The sequence below is a fragment of the Triticum aestivum genome, chromosome 3B (assembly GCF_018294505.1).
Source record: "Triticum aestivum cultivar Chinese Spring chromosome 3B, IWGSC CS RefSeq v2.1, whole genome shotgun sequence".
Lineage (NCBI taxonomy): Eukaryota > Viridiplantae > Streptophyta > Magnoliopsida > Poales > Poaceae > Triticum > Triticum aestivum.
In genome coordinates this window covers 38,747,835-38,772,647 of record NC_057801.1, presented here as the reverse complement: position 1 = coordinate 38,772,647, position 24,813 = coordinate 38,747,835, and the positions used below count along the sequence as shown (strand labels likewise).

Below are 24,813 nucleotides of genomic sequence, written 5' to 3'. Positions count from 1 at the left end.
AGATCCCGGACGTCACAAGGAGTTCCGGAATGGTCCGAAGGTGAAGAATTGTATATAGGAAGTCTAGTTTCGGCCACCGGGAAAGTTTCGGGGTTCACCGGTATTGTACCGGGACCACCGGAAGGGTCCCGGGGGTCCACCGGGTGGGGCCAACTATCCCGGAGGGCCACATGGGCTGAAGTGGGAGGGAACCAGCCCCAGGTGGGCTGGTGCGCCCCCCTTGGGCCTCCCCTGCGCCTAGGGTTGGAAACCCTAGGGGTGGGGGTGGGGCCCACTTGACTTGGGGGGCAAGTTCCCCCCCTAGGCCGCTGCCCCCCCATTGAGATGGGATCTCTAGGGGCCGGCGCACCCCCTAGGCCCCCTATATAAAGAGAGGGGAGGGAGGGCAGCCGCACCCTAGTCACTGGCGCCTCCCTCTCCCCACGTACCACCTCTCCCTCTCGCTGAGCTTGGCGAAGCCCTGCCGAGATCGCCGCTACTTCCACCACCACGCCGTCGTGCTGCTGGATCTCCATCAACCTCTCCTTTCCCCTTGATGGATCAAGGAGGAGACGTCTTCCCCAACCGTACGTGTGTTGAACAAGGAGGTGTTGTCCGTTCAGCACTAGGATCTTCACTGATTTGGATCACGACGAGTACGACTCCCTCAACCCCGTTCTCTTGAACGCTTCCGCTCACGATCTACAAGGGTATGTAGATGCACTCCTCTCTCTCCTTGCTAGATGACTCCATAGATTGATCTTGGTGAAGCGTAGAATTTTTTTTATTTTCTGAAACGTTCCCCAACAACCCCCTCAATGCAACCGGAAGCAGTTGCGTCATAATCACGTGGCAGTCATGAGACTTTATGTTCTGAAACTTTTTCTCTGCCATTTTTATTATTCCATTTATATTCGACGAGAAGCCAGTCGGGACCTTCATACTAAGCAGGCATTCAAAGAAGATTTCCTTCTCTTCTTTGGTAAGAGCGTAGCTGGCAGGACCTTCATACTACTTTGGAGGCATGCCTTCTTTTTCGTGCAAACGTTGGAGGTCCTCCCGTGCCTCAGATGTATCTTTTGTCTTCCCATACATGCCCAAGAAGCCTAACAGGTTCACGCAAAGGTTCTTCGTCACGTGCATCACGTTGATCGAAGAGCGGACCTCTAGGTCTTTCCAGTAGGGTAGGTCCCAAAATATAGTTTCTTCTTCCACATGGGTGCGTGTCCCTTTCCAAAGATTACCTGTAAATCATTGACCATAGCAAGTACGTGATCACCGGTACGAATGGCGGGCTTCTTCCGGTGATCTGCCTCGCCTTTGAAATGCTTGCCTTTCTTTCGACATTGATGGTTGGTCGGAAGAAATCGACGATGGCCTAGGTACACATTCTTCCTGCAGCTTCCCAGGTATATACTTTCGGTGTCAGCTAAACAGTGCGTGCATGCGTGGTATCCCTTGTTTGTCTATCCTGAAAGGTTACTGAGAGCGGGCCAATCGTTGGTGGTTACAAACAGCAACGCGTGCAGGTTAAATTCCTCCTATCTGTGCTCATCGCACGCACGTACACCGTTTCCATTCCACATCTGTAAAAGTTCTTCAACTAATGGCCTTTGGTAAACATCAATGTTGTTGCCGGGTTGCTTAGGGCCTTGGATGAGAACTGGCATCATAATGAACTTCCGCTTCATGCACATCCAAGGAGGAAGGTTATACATACATAGAGTCACGGGCCAGGTGATGTGATTGCTGCTCTGCTCCCCGAAAGGATTAAAGCCATACGCGCTTAAACCAAACCATACATTTCTTGGGTCACGTGCAAACTCAGCCCAGTACTCTCTATCGATTTTTCTCCACTGTGACCCGTCAGCGGGTGCTCTCAACTTCCCGTCTTTCTTACGGTCCTCACTGTGCCATCACATCAACTTAGCATGCTCTTTGTTTCTGAACAGTCGTTTCAACCGTGGTATTATAGAAGCATACCACATCACCTTCGCAAGAACTCTCTTCCTGCGGGGCTCGCCGCCAACATCACCAGGGTCATCTCGTCTGATCTTATACCGCAATGCACCGCATACCGGGCATGCGTTCAAATCCTCATACGCACCACGGTAGAGGATGCAGTCATTAGGGCATGTATGTAACTTCTGCACCTCCAATCCTACAGGGCATACGACCTTCTTTGTTGCGTACGTACTGTCGGGCGATTCATTATCCTTTGGAAGCTTCTTCTTAAATATTTTCAGTAGCTTCTCAAATCCTTTGTCAGGCACAACATTCTCTGCCTTCCACTACAATAATTCCAGTACGGTACCCAGCTTTGTGTTGCCATCTTCGCAATTGGGGTACAATCCTTTTTTGTGATCCTCTAACATGCGATTGAACTTCAGCTTCTCCTTTTAACTTTCGCATTGCGTCCTTGCATTGACAATGACCCGGCGGAGATCATCATCGGGCACATCGTCTAGTTCCTCTTGATCTTCAGCAGCTTCCCCCATTGCAGCATCATCGGGCGCATCGTCTGGTTCCTCTTGATCTTCAGCAGCTCGCCCCGTTGCAGCATCACCATATTCAGGGGGCACATAGTTGTCATCGTCCTCTTCTTCTTCGCCGTCTTCCATCATAACCCCTATTTCTCCGTGCCTCGTCCAAACATTATAGTGTGGCATGAAACCCTTGTAAAGCAGGTGGGTGTGAAGGATTTTCCGGTCAGAGTAAGACTTTGTATTCCCACATTTAGTGCATGGACAACACATAAAACCATTTTACTTGTTTGCCTCAGCCACTTCGAGAAAATTATGCATGCCCTTAATGTACTCGGAGGTGTGTCTGTCACCATACATCCATTGCCGTTTCATCTGCGTGCATTATATATAATTATGTGTGTCAAAAGTAAGAAAATCAGACAAATATCTATCTAAAGTAAGAAAATCAGACAAGTATCAGAAAGAAGATAAGAACAACAAGCTCACCACGGTGTTGCCGGCGACGAGATCGGCGCGGGCGATCAACGTCGGTGAAACCGGAGACGGGGCGTGACGAGCCGCTAAATCTAGACAAATCTCGGGAAAAATGGATCTCCAAGGTCGAGCTTCGAGAGGAGAAAGCTTAACTAGTGTGGCTCGGGCATTTCATCGAACACCTCATGTGCATAGGAGGTGAACTAGAGCACCCAAATGCCCTGTCCTCGCCGGATTGAAAAAACAGAGCATTGTGGAGTGCTCTGCCGCGGCGATGGGTATATATAGGCAAATTATTTGTCCCAGTTCGTGGCATGAACCGGGACTAAAGCCTTTCCTTCTACACCGGTTCAAGGCATGAACCGATACCAATGGCCGTCGGCCAGGAGCAAGGTCCATTGGTCCTGGTTCGTGTCTAGAACCGGGACAAATGGGTCCAGACGAAACGGGATCAATGCCCACGAGGCCCCGGCCGGCCCCCTAGGCTCATGAACCGAGTCTAATACCCATGGGTCCCGGTTCGTGAAGAACCGGGACTAATGGGCTGGCCAGGCCCGAACGATAGCCCTGTTTTCTACTAGTGTAGCAACAACATGCTTTCGTGGTGACCTGCGCCCAAGTGGTGCAGGAACGTCAGTACGTCACCCTCTAGTGCCCGTTCTGCTTGTTGGAAACGTGACATGCACCCTCGCTCATGTGTGCAACGGGCTAGCCCGAGTCCTACGGCGCTCACGCTCCGGCACACGTCGTCTCTGCCCACGTAGCCACGTACGGCGTGATCTTCTCTACTGTTGTAACAGTAGCCACCTCTTCATGTGTGTGTACCAGTGTATATACACTTGTAATGTGCGATGATCAATATAGAGTGAATTCATCTGCCTTACTCTGCCTCGGCGGCCTACAGCCACACGGTACATTACAAGTGATCTTGTAATCGCTGAAAAGTCCTACGAGCACCTCCGAGGCACCATACGACATCCGAGACTGAGACAATTCATGATCTTGTCTTGCAATAATTTCGACATAGCTGAAAAGTCCTGCACCCGCTTGATCTGCAGCCACTCATATCGTAGATTTGTCCAATGTCTTCCCTTGCCCCGTCAATTGCTACTCGGGAATTCATATTCGTATGTGTGGACATGCGATGACTTCCAAAGACTCCATTGCTCCATTTATGGTTCACTCTGCCGAACAATACCGTCTATTACTCGTGTATCTCCCCGCCGCCCCTGATAGTCCTATACTCCGATGGCTCCGGCCTTCGTCTGGGTTTGGTGGCTACCACTGATTCTAGTGGCGGCTGAGAAGCAGCAACGAGAGGGCTGCTTGAGCTCGGCCAAGACATGCGGCAACCTGACCATCTCCGACCCATTCTGCCTCGCCAACATGGAGACGGGAAGACCATGTGGTTCCTCGGACTTTGAGGTCACTTGCTCTAGGAACGCTCCAATTCTACGGAGCTCCACACCCTCGGGTTTAGGCTTTGAAGTAACCAACATCTCTTACAAGGAACGCAGCTTGCGAGTCGCTGATGGAGGCAAGCTGAACTTCTTGCACGCTTCCAGCACCTGCCAAATAGTGATGTGGAACACCTCTGTCAGAGTGGGCATGTTGTTTATGATCGTCCCCACTCCCCAGCAACCAGAACCTCATCTTGTACAATTGCTCCCAAGATGCCACGGCGGCGGCTGCAGAACGTCAGGACAAAGAGCTTGTGCACACGAGCATGAGGTGTGGGAAAGACAGCAAGGTGCTTGTCCGCACGGGACGGCGTTACGTTGAGACAAGCGAGTACGGCAGCTACGCCGTAGAGGGCTGCGTCGCCGCCCGTCAAGCCGGTGCTGGGCACATCGTCGGGTGAGGTGATCACTAGCCACTACGAGCAGCCACTAGTAGAAAAGGAGCCTATTGACCCGGTTGGTGAGGGCATTTAGTCCCGGTTCATGAACCGGGACTAAAGGGTCGGTACTAATACCCTGGCCCTTTAGTCCCGGTTCAATCCAGAACCGGGACTGATGGGCCTTCACGTGGCCTGTGCGCTGACCCCAGGCAGGAGGGTCTTTGGTCCCGGTTGGTAGCACCAACCGGGACCAATAGCCGTCCACGCATCAACATTTTTGTGGCTGGGGTTTTTGTGTTTTTTAAGGGGGGGGGGGGGGGTTGGGGGTTTTGGTGGGTTAATTTAGGTGTTTCATATATTGTGTAAGCTAGCTAATTAATAGAGAGAAGTATCCTCTCTTTTGTCCGTGCTTGGTCGACGCTACGTACTATACATACGTATAGAGAGGACTCGCTAGACACGCTAGCTAGCTAGTAAGCAAACGAAGGAAACAGAAGATCGTCATGAACATATATGCATACAGAGGGAAGTGATATCGACCACCTCTCCTTCTCTGAGAGATTGGTCGAACAACAAGTTCTCGTATATCTATCCGACACTATCGGCTACATATATACACTAATTATCTTTTACAAAAATAATCTCCTAACATATGGACGCATGGTCCACATAGTATTCTCCGTCTTCAGTGATCACGTGGTCAAGAAAGAATGCCGCCAATTCCTCTTGAATTGCTCGCAGGCGATCTGGTGCTAGTAGTTCATCCCGCATCCGAAACATCTAATTTTAAGAAGGGGGTCAATACATATATATATAAATGAATGAAACTCAACACAAATGATGGTAATAAAATAAAATTGTGAATATTGTTATTTACGCACTTCATATGTTTGTCAGAGTAGCCCCGCTCACAGGTCGTGTGGCGGATGGACTCGCAAATGTAGTATCCACAGAAATCATTCCCTTGTTCCTGCCACAACCACTTTACAAGAAATAGAGGTCAATCAAACTGATAATTAGCAAGCATGTTAAATGGTATTGATGAAACTAGCGCTTGAATCACTAGGAGATGCGTGGAATATGCTACTATAGTACTTACTTTTGGGTGTCTAAATTGCAGCTTCTTCGGCAGTCCCGGAGCTTTTTTGGTGAATTTTCTCCAAACCCTGCCATACAAAGAAAATAATTACTTGATATCAGAAATGAACAAAGTTGCTGATATGGTGGATAATGATCGATTTAACTTACTTCTCGAGCATTTCAGTCATGTCCGCATACTCCTTGGGATCTTTTCACTTGGAGTCTAAAACAGTTACTACTCTCTGCTCAAGCTTAATCTCTAGGAGAATATAGTGTAACCTGCGCACGCATGCATAACTCATCAATATTACATTACTATAACCTGGACTAATAACGGAAACCGAATATGCCACAAGATAGTAACACTCACTTGAAGTTGTAAGGAAAAAGTATTATATCCTTGTGTTCATTTATTACCAACGATTGTAGCAAGTTGGCCTCGGTATTTTCGGCATGAAATTCAACCTCAGTTGCATCTATGAGATATGTGTTAATGAACCCAATATCACCCACTTGTCTTTTCTTTAATTCGGCGATCTTCAATCTTCAGGTCATGCTCCTTTTTAACTCTCAACTACAAAATACTCCTCCCCTCAGACTCTCTACAGGTTTTCATGTACCAATCATGCAATCTTCGCATCATCGTTGATAGAGAGCTTTCATCTTTGACGAGAGGATTCCCGTACTCGTATCTTTGTATCTGCACCTCCAAGAAATCATAATGTACATCGTCGGGCAGGTAATCTTCAGGATTGCCATAACCGGGCACCATCCTCGGATCGATGATGTCGCTAGCAGGAACCTTGAGCGGAGGGCACGATTGCTTCGCTTGTTCGCCGAGCTGGGCAATTTGTTTCCCAGCTCATCGTTCTTTCATTCTTTGATCACTTTTAGTACTTTCCGACCTCTCCGCTTCGGCAAATGCCTTTCCAATAATGCGCTCATAGTTGCCTTTCGGCGGAGACTTGGGTGGTTTTGTCAGGGCAGCCAGAGTGCACTTCGCTTTCATCGGATCTACCTTCTCCTCCGGAGGTGGATGTCTCTTTGCTTTTAACCCTTCAAACCAGTCATGCACTTCGGTCTACGCGATCTTCGCGTTTTCCTCCTCGGTCCTCTCGTACGGTAACTTCTCTGGATTCTTCAGAGAAGGACCGAGTCTGTATCTCCTCCCGCCTTTGGCTGTACTGCTAGACGTCGGCAGAGCAGACAGAGCGGATGTCTTCTTTCCTTGCTTACGAGGCGGAGGAGAAGGAATACGACGCGCCGGAGCAGCCGGAGCGGCGGCGGGTCTCTTCCGCCCTTGCTGACGAGGCGAAGAAGGAGGACGCTGGCTGCTCGGGCGCGCCGGTGCAGGCGGAGAAGGAGGCGGAATGCCGCCACGCGCCGGAGAAGGAGCCGGCCGAGTGCCCTGATCGTCACTAATGCACCAACCGGGACTAAAGGTGTGCATTAGTCCCGGTTGGGGCCATGAACCGGGACTAATGCACCCCTTTAGTCCCGGTTGGTGCCACCAACCGGGACCAAAGTCCTTGTGCTGCCCCGCGCCAAATGTTTAGTCCCACCTCGCTAGTTGAGAGGGAGCCGCACCAGTTTATAAGGTGCGGTGCGCCTTCCCTCTCGAGCTCCTCTCTAAAGCAGGCTTTCGGGCCTAAACGTGCAATATGTGCCTGTGGGCCTACTGGGCCTTCCGCGGGCCTGAATCCTGGCCCATGGTAGGGTTTCTAGTCGTATTCAGGCCGTGGGGGCCCAGTAGGTGGCACTTTTTTTGTTTTTTTGTTTTATTTGCTGCTTTATTTAGTTTATTTTGGTTTTGGTTTATTTTTTCTTTTGGTTTTTTGCTTTATTTTTTAAATCTTTTTCATTTTAGTTTTAGAAAAATTATAAACTTTCTCTTAGTGCCATTAGTTTTCAAACTTGAAAACACTTTTTTTGTTTTCTTTGTTGCTTTATTTATTTTATTTTGTTTCTACTTACAACAAAATACTTATTGTTACTATTTTTATTTTTTTCTAGTTTTTTTGTTTTGTTTTCTGCATTATTTATTTTCTTTTGGTTTTTTGCTTTATTTTTAAATTCTTTTTGCTTTTAGTTTTAGAAAAAATATAAACTTTCTGTTAGTGTCATTAGTTTTTAAATTTGAAAACATTTTTTTGTTTTCTTTGTTGCTTTATTTATTTTATTATGTTTCGACTTACAACAAAATACTTATTGTTGCTCTGAAAAAGTTGGCATTGCATGTGCATGTACAAAACGGACAATGGTATCATACTCGTCTGTTATAAAGTTGGCATGGTATCATCATAATAGTTGCGGGAGAAAGTCTTCATTTTTTCTTCGCTTGTGTCATTTGCTTATTGCGGCGTAACCATGGATAATCTTCATCGTTTATCAGGATGCATGGGTCAGCCTTGACTTTGAAGGAGGAATTTCATGAAACTTTTCATACTCTTCAGACATGTCTGTCTTGCCCTCCACTCCCATGATGTCCCTTTTTCCTAAAAGAACTATGTGAGGCTTTGGCTCATCGTATGATGTATTCGCATCCTTATCTTTTCTTTTCCTCGGTTTGGTAGACATGTCATTCACATAGATAACCTATGCCACATTATTGGCTAGGACGAACGGTTCGTCAGTGTACCCAAGATTTTTCAGATCCACTGTTGTCATTCCGTACTGTGGGTCTACCTGTACCCCGCCTCCTGACAGATTGACCCACTTGCACTTAAACAAAGGGACCTTAAAATCTACTCCGTAGTCAAGTTCCCATTTGTCTATTATGTAACCATAATATGTGTCCTTTCCCCTGTCGGTTGCTGCATCAAAGCGGACACCGCTGTTTTGGTTGGTGCTCTTTTGATCTTGGTCAATCATGTAAAATATATTCCCATTTATCTCGTATCCTTTCCAATTCATTACAGTCGAAGATGGTCCCCTGGACAACAAGTACAGCTCATCACAAACAGTGCTGTCACCTCTGAGACGTGTTTCCAACCAACTGCTGAAAGTCCTGATGTGTTCACATGTAATCCAGTCGTCGCACTGCTCCGGGTGTTTGGAGCGCAGGCTGTTCTTGCGTTCATCGACATACGGGGTCACCAAGGTAGAGTTCTGTAGAACTGTGTAGTGTGCTTGAGACCAAGAATATCCGTCCCTGGATATTATTGAGTCCCTTCCAAGCGTGCCTTTTCCAGTCAGTCTCCCCTCATACCGCGATTTAAGGAGACCTATCTTCTTAAGGCCAGGAATGTAGTCAACACAAAACCCGATGACATCCTCTGTTTGATGGCCCATGGAGATGCTTCCTTCTGGCCTAGCGCGGTTACGAACATATTTCTTTAGGACTCCCATGAACCTCTCAAAGGGGTACATATTGTGTAGAAATATGGGCCCTAGAATGACAATCTCGTCGACTAGATGAAATAGGTCGTGCGTCATGATATTGAAGAAGGATGGTGGGAACACCATCTCGAAACTGACAAGACATTGCGCCACATCACTCCTTAGCGTTGGTACGATTTCTGGATCGATCACCTTCTGAGATATTGCATTGAGGAATGCACATAGCCTCACAATGGCTAATCGGACGTTTTTCGGTAGAAGCCCCTTCAATGCAACCGGAAGCAGTTGCGTCATAATCACGTGGCTGTCATGAGACTTTAGGTTCTGGAACTTTTTCTCTGGCATATTTATTATTCTCTTTATATTCGACGAGAAGCCAGTCGGGACCTTTATACTGAGCAGTCATTCAAACAAGATTTCTTTCTCTTCTTTCGTAAGAGCGTAGCTGGCAGGACCTTCATACTACTTCGGAGGCATGCCCTCTTTTTCGTGCAAGCGTTGCAGGTCCTCCCATGCCTCAGGTGTATCTTTTGTCTTCTCATACACGCCCAAGAAGCCTAGCGGGTTCACCGAAAGGTTCTTCTTCGTCACGTGCATCACGTCGATCGAAGAGTGGACCTCTAGGTCTTTCCAGTAGGGTAGGTCCCAAAATATAGATTTCTTCTTCCACATGGGTGCGTGATTGTCAGCGTCATTCGGAACAGCTAGTCCACCGGGACCCTTTCCAAAGATTACGTGTAAATCATTGACCATAGCAAGTACGTGATCACCGGTACGCATGGTGGGCTTCTTCCGGTGATATGCCTCGCCTTTGAAATGCTTGCCTTTCTTTTGACATTGATGGTTGGTCGGAAGAAATCGACGATGGCCCAGGTACACATTCTTCCTGCAGCTTCCCAGGTATATACTATCGGTGTCAAGTAAACAATGCGTGCATGCATGGTATTCCTTGTTTGTCTGTCCTGAAAGGTTACTGAGAGCGGGCCAATCGTTGATGGTCACGAACAGCAACGCCTTTAGGTGAAATTCCTCCTTTTTGTGCTCATCCCACGTACGTACACTGTTTCTATTCCACAGCTGTAAAAGTTCTTCAACTAATGGCCTTAGGTACACATCAATGTCGTTGCCGGGTTGCTTAGGGCCTTGGATGAGAACTGGCATCATAATGAACTTCCGCTTCATGCACATCCAAGGAGGAAGGTTATACATACATAGAGTCACGGGCCAGGTGCTGTGATTGCTGATCTGCTCCCCGAAAGGATTAATGCCATCCGCGCTTAAAGCAAACCATACGTTCCTTGGGTCTTTTGCAAACTCATCCCAGTACTTTCTCTCGATTTTTCTCCACTGCGACCCGTCAGCGGGTGCTCTCAACTTCCCATCTTTCTTACGGTCCTCACTGTGCCATCGCATCAACTTGGCATGCTCTCCGTTTCTGAACAGACGTTTCAACCGTGGTATTATAGGAGCATACCACATCACCTTCGCAGGAACCCTCTTCCTGGGAGGCTCGCCGTCAACATCACCAGGATCATCTCGTCTGATCTTATACCGCAATGCACCGCATACCAGGCATGCGTTCAGATCCTTGTATGCACCGCGGTAGAGGATGCAGTCATTAGGGCATGCATGTATCTTCTGCACCTCCAATCCTTGAGGGCATACGACCTTCTTTGCTGCGTATGTACTGTCGGACAATTCGTTATCCTTTGGAAGCTTCTTCTTCATTATTTTCAGTAGCTTCTTAAATCCTTTATCAGGCACATCATTCTCTGTCTTCCACTGCAGCAATTCCAGTACGGTAACGAACTTTGTGTTGCCATCTTCGCAATTGGGGTACAACCCTTTTTTGTGATCCTCTAACATGCGATCGAACTTCAGCTTCTCCTTTTGACTCTCGCATTGCGTCCTTGCATCGACAATGACCCGGAGAAGATCATCATCATCGGGCACATCGTCTGGTTCCTCTTGATCTTCAGCAGCTTTGCCCGTTGCTGCACCATCGTGCACATCGTCTGTTTCCTCTTGATGTTCACTAGCATCACCGTATTCAGGGGCACATAGTTGTCATCGTACTCTTCTTCTTCGCCGTCTTCCATCATAACCCCTATTTCTCCGTGCCTCGTCCAAACATTATAGTGTGGCATGAAACCCTTGTAAAGTAGGTGGGTGTGAAGGATTTTCCGGTCAGAGTAAGACTTCGTATTCCCACACATAGGGCATGGACAACACATAAAACCATTCTTCTTGTTTGCCTCAGCCACTTCGAGAAAATCATGCACGCCCTTAGTGTATTCGGAGGTGTGTCTGTCACCGTACATCCATTGCCGGTTCATCTGCGTGCATTATATATAATTAAATGTGTCAAAAATCATTACAGAACATCATGAATAGATAATTAAGTGACCAAATTAATAGAAGTTCATCATCACATAAAAACCAAAGTACATACATAGTTCTCATCTAACAACATAAAGCTCTGCAGAGCATCTAAATTAATTAAACCATACATTGAAACTTTGTAAAACATTTCAATGCTAAAAAAATGCGATCATAATCGCAACCAAGGTAACAATTGATCCAACGGCATAATGATACCAAGCCTCGGTATGAATGGCATATTTTCTAATCTTTCTAATCTTCAAGCGCATTGCATCCATCTTGATCTTGTGATCATCGACGACATCCGCAACATGCAACTCCAATATCATCTTCTCCTCCTCAAGTTTTTTTATTTTTTCCTTCAAGAAATTGTTTTCTTCTTCAACTAAATTTAACCTCTCGACAATATGGTCGGTTGGAATTTCCGGTTCAACAACCTCCTAGATAAATAAAATCTATGTCACGTTGGTCGGCATAATTTTCATAAACAATAAATGAACCAATAGTTATGAAAAGATAATATATACCACATCCGAATCATAGACAGGACGAGGGCCGACGGGGGCGGATACCAAAACCATCGCACTATATAAGATTCAATAATAAAAGTAAGAAAATAATACAAGTATCTATCTAAACATACAAGTAAGAATATTTTTCATTTCAGAAAGAAGATAAGAACAAGAGGCTTAGCACGGTGGTGCCGGCGATGAGATCGGCGCGGGTGATCGACGGCGATGAAGACGGGGACGGGGCGTGACGGACCGCTAAACCTAGATAAATATTGAGGAAAATGGAGCTTGGCGGTCGAGCTTGGAGAGGAGAAACCTTAAGTAGTGTGGCTCGGGCATTCCATCGAACACCTTGTGTGCATAGGAGGTGAGCTAGAGCACCACCAAGCCCTCTCCCCCTCGGCCAGAAAAAACAGAGCAGTGTGCTCTGCTCTTGCGCGAGGGGGTATATATAGGCACCACCATTAGCCCCGGTTGGTGGCATGAACCGGGACTAAAGGGAAGCTTTTGGTCCCGGTTCAAGCCACCAACCGGGACCAATAGTGGTGGGCCAGGAGCCAGGCCCATTGGTCCCGGTTCGTCCCACCAACCGGGACCAAAAGGTCCGGACGAACCGGGACCAATGGCCCACGTGGCCCAGCCGGCCCCCTGGGCTCACGAACCGGGACAAATAGCTTCATTGGTCCCGGTTCTGGATTGAACCGGGACTAATGGGCTGAACCGGCCTGGGCCATTGCCCCCTTTTCTACTAGTGAGCTCAGCAAGATGGCTTACTCTTGTCATGGGGTCCACTCGATGCACTGAGTTCACCCGCTAAATCAGTATTTAATCAAGTTCATAGATACGCTCGGATTGAGAACAGGTCTAGGATAGTATTGTGCTATCTAGCCCACCTAGGTTCGAGTCACGGAGTGACCCGTGGTACCTCCAAGTACCAAGGGTTAGTCCTGAATGGTCTCTTTTTCTATATGCTCTGATTATTTTGGAACCAAGCAGTCAATCATGTCCCTCACTTATTACTGGTTATAGATCAACCAGGACTAATTAGTGGTACTCATGGTTTGTGTTACTAACAATTGACCCGTGGTACCTCCAAGGACCAAGGGTTAGTCCTAGATGGTCTCGTTTTTTTATATATGCTCGGATTATTTTGGAACCAAGCAGTCAATCATGTCCCTTACTTATTACTGGTAATAGATCAACCAGGACTAATTAGTGGTACTCATGGTTTGCATTACTAACAATCTATCATGTCAAGAAACTTGGAATGCCGATTCTTATTTCAAGTAAAATGCTGAGAGTGAAATATACGACAGGAACGTTACCATGGTGCTGTCAACGTATTTAGTTCTGCTAGAGATAGTATTGCATCAATTAAACATGATCGAGACATTTGGATGTTGACTCTCTCCAGTGGGTATGGAGAAGTAAACACGTTGACTAACACCATGCTCTTCATAATATCTAGTCCTTTTTTTCTTGCGGGATCATACTATGTTCTCCTTTGTCTCCGTGCTTCAATATTATCCCTTGAGCTTGAGCCACACAGCCCCCAGCCACCCACGGATCGATCGATGGAACGACCCGACGCATCCCCGGTTGCTAAAAGCCCTCCTCACCGTCCTGGAAACGTGCTTGATGCTACTGTGCCACGCGACCACGCCAATGGCAACCTGCGTACATCTAATAGACCCAAAACGAACAGTGCTTCAAAAATAGTACGGGACTGTACCGACAATGACAACGCTCCGTGCCTCCAGTAATGCAATTCCTTGCTCTAAACATAACAGTGCATTTTATGGTGGGAACGTTCCTGATAAAACTGCGGAACATACTGCACCAACTTAATAATGGATCGAGACATTTGGATGTTAAGTCTCACTAGTTTTTTTTTTTTAAATTAAGTCTCTCTAGCGTGTATGGAGAAGTAAATGCGTCCATAGAACCATTCAAAGTCGTTGGCTAACATCACTTGTATTATCTTCTCCCATATCTTCGTTTCTTCAATACTACTGTATTTCTTGAGCTTGAGCCATCCTTCTGTGCTACCAAATCAGTCTCCCCATATCAGAATATTGGCATGTATCCACCCTCAGTCCCTCACTCCTCTCCGTCTCGGTCTCACTGTTCATCTTGCTTCACCGTGTGCACGCCGAGTGTGAGCCGGTGGCATGCGGGAACTTCACCATCAAGTACCCGTTCTGGCTCGGTGCTCCTAGCCACTCCCCGCCGGAGCCCGCTTGCGGCCGCCCGGCCTTTGAGCTCTGGCGCACCAACAGCAACACCAAGGCTTCCATTTCCATGCGTGGCTCCGCCATCCAAGTCCTCAACATCGACTACAGTGCCAGCTCCTTCCTTGTGTCTCACAGCAGATTCTCCGCGACCGAGAATGGTGTGTGCCTCGCTGACTTCAACATGTCGTCCAGCCTAGCTCTCAGCCCGTTCAAGACTAGCCCGAGGCTTCCATTTCCATACGTGGCCCTGTGCTTCCTCTTCGACTGCAACGGGACGGAGCCACGGGGTCCTGGCTACACGAACGCCACCGCCGGCTGCGATAAGCCCATCTACGCGTACCTCGGCAGGATCTACGACCGGGACACGCCGCCGGCGATCCCCACTGGAAACTGCACGTACACCTACCTCCCGGTGCTCGGGGCGGAGGCGGCGGCCGCCGACTACAGCCAGCTGCTGAAGGCTGGGTTCGTCCTGGACTGGGAGGGCACCGGAGTCGGGGAATGCCCCGCTTGCATTGCTAGCGGCGGCCAGTGCCGATACAACACCTCCAACGCGAAGTTCCTGTGCCTCTGCCCTGCCCCAATGGCATGCTGCACGGGTCGACATGTGCCGGTAAGCCTCCAAATTAATTGAAATAATTTTAAGTCAAAATAACAACACAAGCTACTAGCTCAAAACATAAAATAGACCAACTAGACATGATCTGATTCTAGAATAGAAACTTTTTCATTGGGTATAGGGCTCCAGGCTAATATTATTTTTTCTTTGAAGTTCCTATTCAACATAGGGATAGGAATCCATTCTTACAAACCAATAGGATTCATAAAAATCCTATAAATAAAACACCTATTCTTTAGAATTCGAGTAAATAGCATAAAACTACTACTTTACAGACTAGGATTCCAAAAAACTACCAGTTTTTAATTTTTTGCTGATAACTACCAAGTCGGGGGTTGGCTGTTTCAAAAAACCCTAAATACTCGTTGCTAGCGATTTAAACCGTTTTATGACAGGTCGGGTCCACTCCTGAACAATCTGTTAGTTTGACCGTTTTGTTTGACCGTTAACTTACATGTGGGACCCACGTGTAAGTTGCCTCTTCTTCCTCTTATCTTCTCTTCTCTCTTCCTGTCTCTTTCTTCTTCCTCTCCCTCTCCCGGCAACCACCAGCCACCGACGACCACCTCCACCATCCGTCCCGCGCCAAGACAAGCTCGACCGTGGGAACGAACGCCGCGAGAAGGAGCAGCCGCAGCGCAGGAGCACGGGCCGTGCCATGGCCAGGGGCTCAGGCCGTCGCTAGCCGCGCGCCATGGCCAGGAGCGCAGCAAGGAGCAGGGGCCGCCGCGAGCCGCGCCATGGCCAGGAGCTCGGGCCGCCAGCAGCCGCGCGCCATGGCCAGGAGCACGCTCAAGAGCAAGGGCCGCCGCGAGCCGCGCCATGGCAAGGGGCTCGGGCCGCCAGCAGCCGCGCGCCATGGCCAGGAGCTCCTCCACCTAGCCCGTTCACCAGCGAGCTGCTCCACAAGGAGCGTGGCGGCCGAGCCGCCGCCTTTCCCTTGGCCGGCGATCTGGCCGCCGGCGTGCCACGCCGTTCCTGATTGATTTTTCCAGAAAACATCAGGGACCCGATTGCTTTTTCCAGAAAATATTAGGGACCCGATTGCTTTTTTAAAAAGTTACAGGGACCTGATTGCTTTAAAAAAACTTACATAGATACTGACATATGGGCCCTACATGTAAGGTAACAGTCAATCAAACGGTCAAACAAACGGTTCTCTTATGTGCGGGTCCCAACTGTCATAATCACGATCAATTTTAAAGCACTCCATGATTAGAGTTTTTTGAAACAGCCAACCCCCGACTTGGTAGTTATCAGCGAAAAATTGAAAACCGGTAGTTTTTTGGAACCCTAACCTATAAAGTAGTAGTTTTATGCTATTTACTCTTAGAATTCACAAAATTTATGTAAACCAATGGAGTACTTAGTAGCTCCAGAACAAGCAAATGCATCTTTTTTTTGGAGGGAAACAAGCAAATGCATCTGATAATAAGAAATACGATAGTTATCATACATGGTTAATCAATCATACCGGTTCTATGCACTCGGTCAAACAGTCAGCAGTAACATCACATCGCGTTTCCTTTTGTTGTCAGTCACATGCCACCGTATGGGTCATTGCTAGTGGGAAAATGGCATGGTCTTTCCAATACGTGCACCACACAAAAATATATCCTAATCAAAGACTTTGATGCCACCGGAAAATTGGCAAGTCGACGACAACGATATTTTGAGCAACTCCTTAATGATAGTACTTTGCACGCTTTTCTTTGAGATATTTTATGGTACAACATACTACTGAATTCAGTGTGTAGTATATAAGCTGATCCAATTATTGAGATGGTTTCACTCAGAGTTGGTTTAAGGATAGATTCGTAATTTCCTACAGGCTAATGTTTGAGATTGGTTCAGATATTTGGAATTTTCCCGTGTTCTTCTGATGCTTCTGAGCGCTCGATAGACTCAATGCCTTGATCAATGGAGATGGGAAAAAATCAATCGATCGCCGCCGACGCACTTTTTTTTTGGAAAAGGAGGATAACCCCTGGCCTTTACATCAAAATGATGCATGCAGCCATATTATCAAATAATATTATCAAATAATATGTGGAACAAAGTCTGAGGTTCAAATCTTGCTAAAAAACGGAGCTTAACAAAAAGCAAAATAAAGATGCCACAGCCGGCGAAGATAGCAACAGGCTATGATGCCTATATAACTAGCCTATTATTAGCTCGACATCCAAAACAGTTGAAGATAACCTATGCTAGTGTCTCCCGACGGTGGCACCCAGTAACCAAAAGCTTCTCATAGTCCGCATGAGTGAGTAAGGACCACATACAAATCCAAGCAATGTGTACAAACTACATTTGGAGCTACCTGCCCACCTTCCTTTAACCAAATTATCTTTCGTCAAGATCACTCCCTTGTGTACAAACTACATGAAGACTTTAAACCTAAGCAAAACTTTAATCTTTCAGATATGAAGGGATCTTGAAATTAGCCAAGAGTCAATTAAATCCAAATATATAGATTTCACTGAAAAACTCCCAGTCATAGACAATTTCCAGTGTATGGTGTCTGATTGGTCAGAGAGTTGAATTTCCACCAACCTGCGGATCAAGTGCAGCCACTAGTTCCAACGTTTCCCCATCAGAGATCCCCTGAATTGGATATTAAGGGGGACCAACTGTAATACTATACCAACATAATCTTCCTTACATTGTGCAATATTATATAGAATAGCATATTGTAAAGCGAGAGGCGTCTCCCCTAACCACACATCTTCCGAGAATCTAGTCGTTTTACCGTTACCAATGATAAATTTTAACCTCTGAAAAAAGGAGACTTTCGTCCTCATCAACCCTTTCGAGAAAAGAGAGTCATTAGGCCTAGCGGTAACCTGCCAAGGTCTTAAATTGGAGGTACTTATTCCGTAGAAATTGAATCCATGTACCCTCGGTCTTGGTAGATAATCTAAATAACCATTTGGAGAGGAGGCATTTATTCTTAACTTCTACGTTCTCGATCCCTAACCCGCATAGGTCTTTGGGTCTGCAAATAAAATTCCATCGAACCAATCTGTATTTCGTCTTAACCTCATCACATTGCCGGATAAATCGAGATTGATAGAAGTCTAATCTTTTTCGTATCCGAACCAGTACTTCAAAGAAAGTTAGGAGGAACATCGACAGACTTGTCAGCACCGAATTTATCAGCATTAGTCGACCTCCATAAGACATAAGCTTGCCCTTCTAGCAGTTTAGCCTTTTTCGAATCTATCTTTAATGCACTTCCACTCCTTATTTGACAATCGTCGATGGTGAATCGGGATCACTAGGTAACTACTGAACTGTTGTTTATATGCGTCTTGGTCCCCTTTGGCTCTCTCAAAACCGAACAATTTGCTTTTGTTAAAATTAATTTTGTGTCCCGATAATTGATGAGCGCTGCTCCATGCCCACGCCTCTTGTTGCGTTGCCTCCGTCAAGCGAGGAGCTGAACCATCAACCACAATCATCCTCGCCCTCACAACGTCCCTGCAAATAACTTCGAACTTTACGAAGGGAGGCGGCGTGCTAGCCTCATGCTCCTTCGCCACTTTACGAAGGGGACTGCGTGTTCTCATTTTCTCATGCTCCTTCGCCACACAGACTTGTTTACTGGTGGTGCCCAAGCCACCATGCCCACTGCGCAAGCAGCGGGAGCAGCAACTCCGGCGACCTCCCTCCTTGTGATGCTTCGTTTTCGTTTTCGTCGACATCCTGAGAGCCAGCGGCATGCGTTGGCCTCCTCGTCGTGTCAGCGCTGGCGACTCGACCATGGTGGCGCGGCGCCGTGTGCTCTAGTACACATAAAATCATCCACCGTATTTGGTTGAAGAGGCTGCCTCGTGGTGGACACATGCAGATGATGTCATGCACGCTGCGTAAGAATAGGACCTGGATAAGCGCAACCCGTGTATCACAAACACATGGCAACTCTAAACGTTTTTATGGCAAATTTAGTGACATTAGGATGGCAACTTTATTTGTCAAGCATGGCAACTTTCTTTTTGAATGACAATTTTCGGTTTTTTTGGATTTTTTACTTCCTTTCGTATGGCAATTTTTTATAAGAAATGTTAGGATTGGATTGCTTCGTGCCACAAGTGTGGCATTTATCATTTGAAAAAGAATAAACTACGCGTGATGACCCACATCCCACTGCCTTTATTCGCCCACTGTCCACACGACAAGGATAGATACATATACGACCAAAGAAAACAATGGAGGAAATGGTTGGTTGTTTTTCAGTGCAGTAGGTAAGTAAAGATGCGCTCAAACCCAAACCGGGACCGACGACCTTCCTCCAGTCACTGGCAACCGGGCCCTGAGGATCCAGGTGGCGGGTGAGCTCCCACTCCCACTTGCTGGTGAGTCTGAGTGTCATGGTGATCTCCACTTCAGTTAAAAAGGTCTGACCTCGTGTTCTTCTTCTCAGCAATCTCCTTCTCAATTCCCATCATCGTCAGACCGTTCACCTCCCTCTCCGCGCCTTTGGGAGCAAACCCCAACCGTTAGCATCTCTTCAATCTTCCATTCCATTGTAACAAGATCGAATGATGCATCCATTTCATGTTCCCGCAGCCACCTCGCCGTGCTATGCTCTGCCACACTGTTGCTAACTGCAGTCCTAGCCACCCACGCCCTAAACACCACATCGTCGTCGTTGCGGTCGTCCTGCAAGCCAGCGGCGTGCCTGTTAGTGATGTACCTGTTCTGGCTCGGCGGCACACACCCACCAGACTGCGGCTACCGGGCCTTCCGCATCACATGTGACACACATGACGACGCCGGCATGGCCTTCCTTGAGAAGTCCTTCTGGAAGTAACAGATCATGGACATCTCCTACAAGGAAAGAACTTTTCGGGTCGCCAACTACGATCTCTGCGACGGCACCTGTGACATCAAGATCTGAGTGAACTCCTCTTCTGACCTTGGCCTTGCACCCTTCGCCATCAGCGCCGTCAACCAGGAGCTCTTCTTTCTCTACAATTGCACCGACTCTGGTCGTGGCCGCCGGTGCCTACGTGGGAGATAGTGAACTGCACGAATGATGGAACCAACATGTCCACCACGTTCAACTCATTTGCGTGGCCCGCCAGAGAGTATGAGCCAGACGAGGGCACCGGTGGCAAGGAACTGCATGGTGTCGATGATGCCAGTGCTGGGGTACCCGGGAGCGGTCGGGGCAGACTACCGACCGCTGATGAAGGGCGGGTTTCTTCTTAATTACACGGTCGGCGATTGTGCGTCCCGCGAGGAGAGCGGCGTACATTGCCGTATTAACACCGACTACGATATATTCGAGTGGCACTGCGCCATGACGTGTCGAAGATCATCTGTAGCTTCACACGTATCATAGTCGTTACTCATATCATAGTGATTTGTAGCAAGCGGAGCAGTTTTAACAAACTCCCTCTTACCCCCTCTTTTCACATGAGAGTGAAGCTGTTGATTTCATAAATTAGTGGTTTGATTAAATCTTCCCTCCCTCGTCCAGCTCCTCCCCGTGCTCCGCATTGGTACCTCTATCTCGGTAGGGTCCGGCCTCTCGACGCTCTTCTGGTTTGACCGATGGGCCGGCGACTCCCCCTTTGCGGCTCGCTTCCCCATCCTCTTCTCTATCTCTGTCGACCCCATGATTTCTGTTGATAGGGCCCTTATTGACTTAGGGCGCCTCGCTTTCCGTCGGCCATTTGGGCCTGCGGAATCCGCCGCCTGGCGTGAGCTGCTTGATTGCGTCGCTCTGCATGAGCCGCTGGTGGATGGCGCCCAAGACCGTGTGCGTTGGCACTTGGAGTCGTCGGGCCAGTTCTCTACCAAATCGCTCTACATGGCCATTGCCCCCTCCTCCGCTCCCCCCCCCTCTTGATGGCATGGTCCGTCCGTCTCCCACTGAAGATCCGCATCTTCATGTGGCAGTGGATCCGTGGACGGATCCCATCCGGTGTGGAGGTCCGCAAGCGTAATGGCCCAGGCACTGGTATCTGCCCCCTCTGTGTTGTCCCCGAGGACTCCAACCACATCTTCTTCGCGTGCGCCTCCGCCCGGTTCCTCTAGAGCTGCTTCCGCGAGATTGTTGGGGGGGGGGGGGGTGGACCCACACCAACTTCCCCGACTTATTTGCTGAACTCCAAACGCCCCCCTCGTCCTCCCGCCACATTAGGTGGCTGGAGGTTGGGGTCCTTGCCTGGACTCTTTGGACTGTTCGTAATAAACTTGTGATCGAGCGTATCCCTCTCCGTCGTGCTACTGACGCTCTCTACAAATTCTCGGGTTTCCTGCAGCTTTGGCGGCCGCTTAGCCGTCCCCTGGAGCGCGACGCCATCTCTGCCTTCATCGCCGATCTTCGCTCAATGGCCGTCCGCCTTTCGCCACCGCCGCCGCCGCCGCCGCCGGAGCCTGACTAAATCCCCGGCGCGGGTCTTGCTTTGTTTTTTCTCTTTCTTTGGGCTTGTTGAGCTGTGCCCTCAGCAGAACCTTATGACTTTGTTGTGGTACTTGGGTGTGTGTGTGTGGACTTGGTGTGGTTGTATGTCCTTTGGCGGTCTGCTTTATCTATAAAGCGGGGCGAAAGCCTTTTTCGGTAATTAAATCTTCCCTTTTTACCTCACACGTAAAATTTGGGGGTCAGTGAGACCATGTTAAAATTTACCTAGAAAAAAGAACAAGTCATGCATCTAACTGCTAATGACTCCCTCTGTCCCAAAATAACTGAAGTTGTTTTAGTTCAAATACACTATGAGAACTGATTAGTACGATTTCAACATAATACATGGCACTAGTCTAGTTCTGTACCCTAAGTACTCTTCGGTTTTGGTGTAGTGAAGATCATGCTGGTACAACGGACACTTGCAGAAAAGAGGAACTTGAATGTTGCAATGCTCTTTTAGTATTGAATATTCATATGCAATGATTATCTCTTTCTTTTCCAAAAAAGACCAACGTAGTACTACTGGGTGACACCGTTTTTACTCATAAATGTTATGTTATATTCCAGGTAGCAAGAAGAGAGGGCACAACTTTATGCTAATAGGTATGCTAATTTCTTGGCCATTTATATACCAGTAGCTCACTATTAAATAAGAACTTCAAAATCTATCTGAAACAAGTAGCTCTAAGCTTGTGCGTAATAATGAGACCGGTAAATTTATGGCATTTAGCTTGTTGCTACTTTCGCCACAATGTACTATTGCAAAGGAGAAATTTAAACTACTGATGGCCTGGAAATCATTATGACTGTATTACAATATATGCTTCCATCTCAGGTATGACATCAGGAGCTACAACCTTTCTCTTTGCTTGTCTTTATGTGTTGATATGGTATAGGAAGGGGAACAGATTATGGTTTCTCCTTTCCAAGAAGACTAGCAGTAACACTGAAAAGAATTACGAGGCCATGATAGTGTCATATGGATCGCTAGCTCCAAAACGATACATGTAGTTGGAGATAATGAAGATAACGTCCTATCAAAATGATCAGCTTGGAAAAGGAGGTTATGGTGTCGTTTTCAAAGGAAGACTATATGATGGTCGTCTAGTTGCTGTGAAATTCTTGCATGACTACAAAGGAAACGGGGATGAGTTTGTGAATGAAGTTATGAGCATTGGAAGGACCTCTCATGTTAATGTTGTTAGTTTATTTGGGTTTTGTTTGGAGAGATCAAAACGTGCTCTTATATATGAGTACATGCCCAATGGTTCCTTGGATAAGTACATTTACTCAGAGAACCCCAAAGAAATTTTAGGATGGGAGAGGCTATATGCGATATCAATCGGTATTGCTCGTGGCCTCGAATACTTGCACCATAGCTGTAATACACGTATTGTCCATTTCGATATCAAGCCCCAAAATATCCTTCTAGACAAAGATTTTAGCCCGAAGATTGCTGATTTTGGTCTAGCTAAATTGTGTCATACAAAAGAGAGCAAGCTTTCAGTGACTGGGGTTAGAGGAACAATTGGATTCATCGCCCCAGAAGTTCACTATCGAACCTTCGGGGTGGTTTCAACAAAGTCAGATGTTTATAGCTATGGAATGATGCTGCTGGAGATGGTTGGAGGTAGGAGAAATGTAAAATCAATTGTTGCAAAATCTAGCGAAAAGTATTTTCCAGATTGGATTTACGACCACTTTGCACAAGATGAGGGATTGCAAGCATGTGAAATTACAATAGAAATTGAGGAGATCGCGAGAAAGATGATCATAATAGGCTTGTGGTGCATACAAGTGTTACCTATGTATCGCCCTACTATAACAAAAGTTCTAGAAATGTTTGAGAGAAGCTTAGATGATCTGGAGATGCCGCCGAAGCAGAACTTCTGTGAACTATTGTAAGATATTTATCCCATATTTTTATTCCTTTGTTTTACTGTGTCATTATTTAGTGCAATAATAACTTGCCTGCACACTTATCTCTCATTACAGTGAAAACTCAGCTCACAATTTGGATGTACAAAGTTCAAGTTCTACTAAACCTGAAGAGATCAGCCTTGTGAAATCAGAAATCCTACAACAATCGCCTACTCATTGAGCAGATAGGCCTTGTGAATCAAAGAACCAACATTCATTTCCAACACTGTTAGAAGGTGGCATGTACTACTGTACATTCAGAAATTGAATAATTCCAGCGAAATTTGGTATTGTACTTGTAGTAGAATATATTCCATGTATGCATGACCTAGAGTCAAGAGCAGCCGCATGACAACATCCTAAGTTACCGATCACAGAAGGAATACAATTTATTCTGATGAGTTTTGTGTTTCAATTGCTAAAAGGCATCAGATGTAGATATCTACCAAGGCCTTCTTGGCAGTAAATTTTGCGCTCTAAGTAGTGTTTTGGTTATCGAATGGGGGGGGGGGCTGGTAAACGTTGTTACCACGGTTACCACGAAAGTTTGAGAAAATTTCGAATGTAATTTATAGTTGAATTTCCAATTCAAATTATTTCAAAAAATATATAGATAGAACTTGAACTTATATTTATCGTAAAAGAGCTTCTAGTTCAGTGGAACATTGTCTACGTGCGTGTTGTGAGGTCGCAAGACTTATCACATTTTGTATGTTAGTTCTCATGTTTTATACTTGCATACTGAAAAAAAAATTGCAAGAAGGGGCACTTTTTGCAAGTTATTTTTCATGTTTTGTACATAAGTATTCTAAACAAAACAAAAAAGTGCAAGAAGGGGCTCTTTCAATTTAAATTATTTCAAAATAGATATAGATAGCACTTGAACTTATATTTATCATAAAACAGCTTCTAACTCAGTGGAACATTGTCTACGCGCGTGCTGTGAGGTCGCAAGAATTATCACGTATTGTAAGTTATTTCTCATGGTTTGTAGTTACATACTAAAAAAACAAATAATCACTAAAGGAAAAACACACATTGCCTTGTATCATGCAGTAAGCCGAACGGGCCCACGGCTTACTTCCATGTAAGACGAATATGTCGTAAAGGACACACGACGAACACAAAATACTCGGCTTACCTGCATGTACGCAGTGGAGCCAGAGACTAGGCACTTGGCGTACTTACAGAACTCGGCGTACATCCCTGTAAGCTGAAGGTTCAGCCAAAACCCGCTCAGCTTATGACAAAATATACGGCAAACTTAACTGCCACGTGGCCTACGTGCCGCCTGCTAACAACTGCATGACGGTGCTGGATGTAAGCCGATTACACGATATAATACACTCGGCTTACGGCACACAAAATATATGTAGTGCAGGAAATTATTAGAGTGGTGAGTTGGACTTATAGTTACATGTTGATTTATTTTCCTTCCCCTATTTCTCGCACATTCTGTCTAGGCTTGTTTTCGTCAAACTTTTGATCTCATTTCATCACTGTTAAAAAAATCTGAGACGCGTACTTGAT

At 46.7% G+C, this 24,813-nt stretch overlaps 1 protein-coding gene across 2 annotated transcripts; it reads left to right on the top strand.

Annotated features, from left to right (window-relative positions):
* The first annotated feature begins 21,931 nt into the window (after positions 1–21,931).
* LOC123068444 (LEAF RUST 10 DISEASE-RESISTANCE LOCUS RECEPTOR-LIKE PROTEIN KINASE-like 2.5) lies at positions 21,932–23,577 on the top strand. Of its 2 annotated transcripts, XM_044491028.1 has the most exons (3): positions 21,932–21,966; positions 22,199–23,264; positions 23,359–23,577. In XM_044491028.1, exons 2-3 carry the CDS (start codon positions 22,384–22,386, stop codon positions 23,462–23,464), a joined length of 987 nt encoding a protein of 328 aa, XP_044346963.1. In that variant the 5' UTR covers positions 21,932–21,966; positions 22,199–22,383; the 3' UTR covers positions 23,465–23,577. The 2 variants fall into 2 exon arrangements, with proteins under 2 accessions (XP_044346963.1, XP_044346964.1); XM_044491029.1 differs by lacking the exon at positions 21,932–21,966 and having other exon boundaries at positions 22,020–23,264.
* Positions 23,578–24,813: the final 1,236 nt, after the last annotated feature.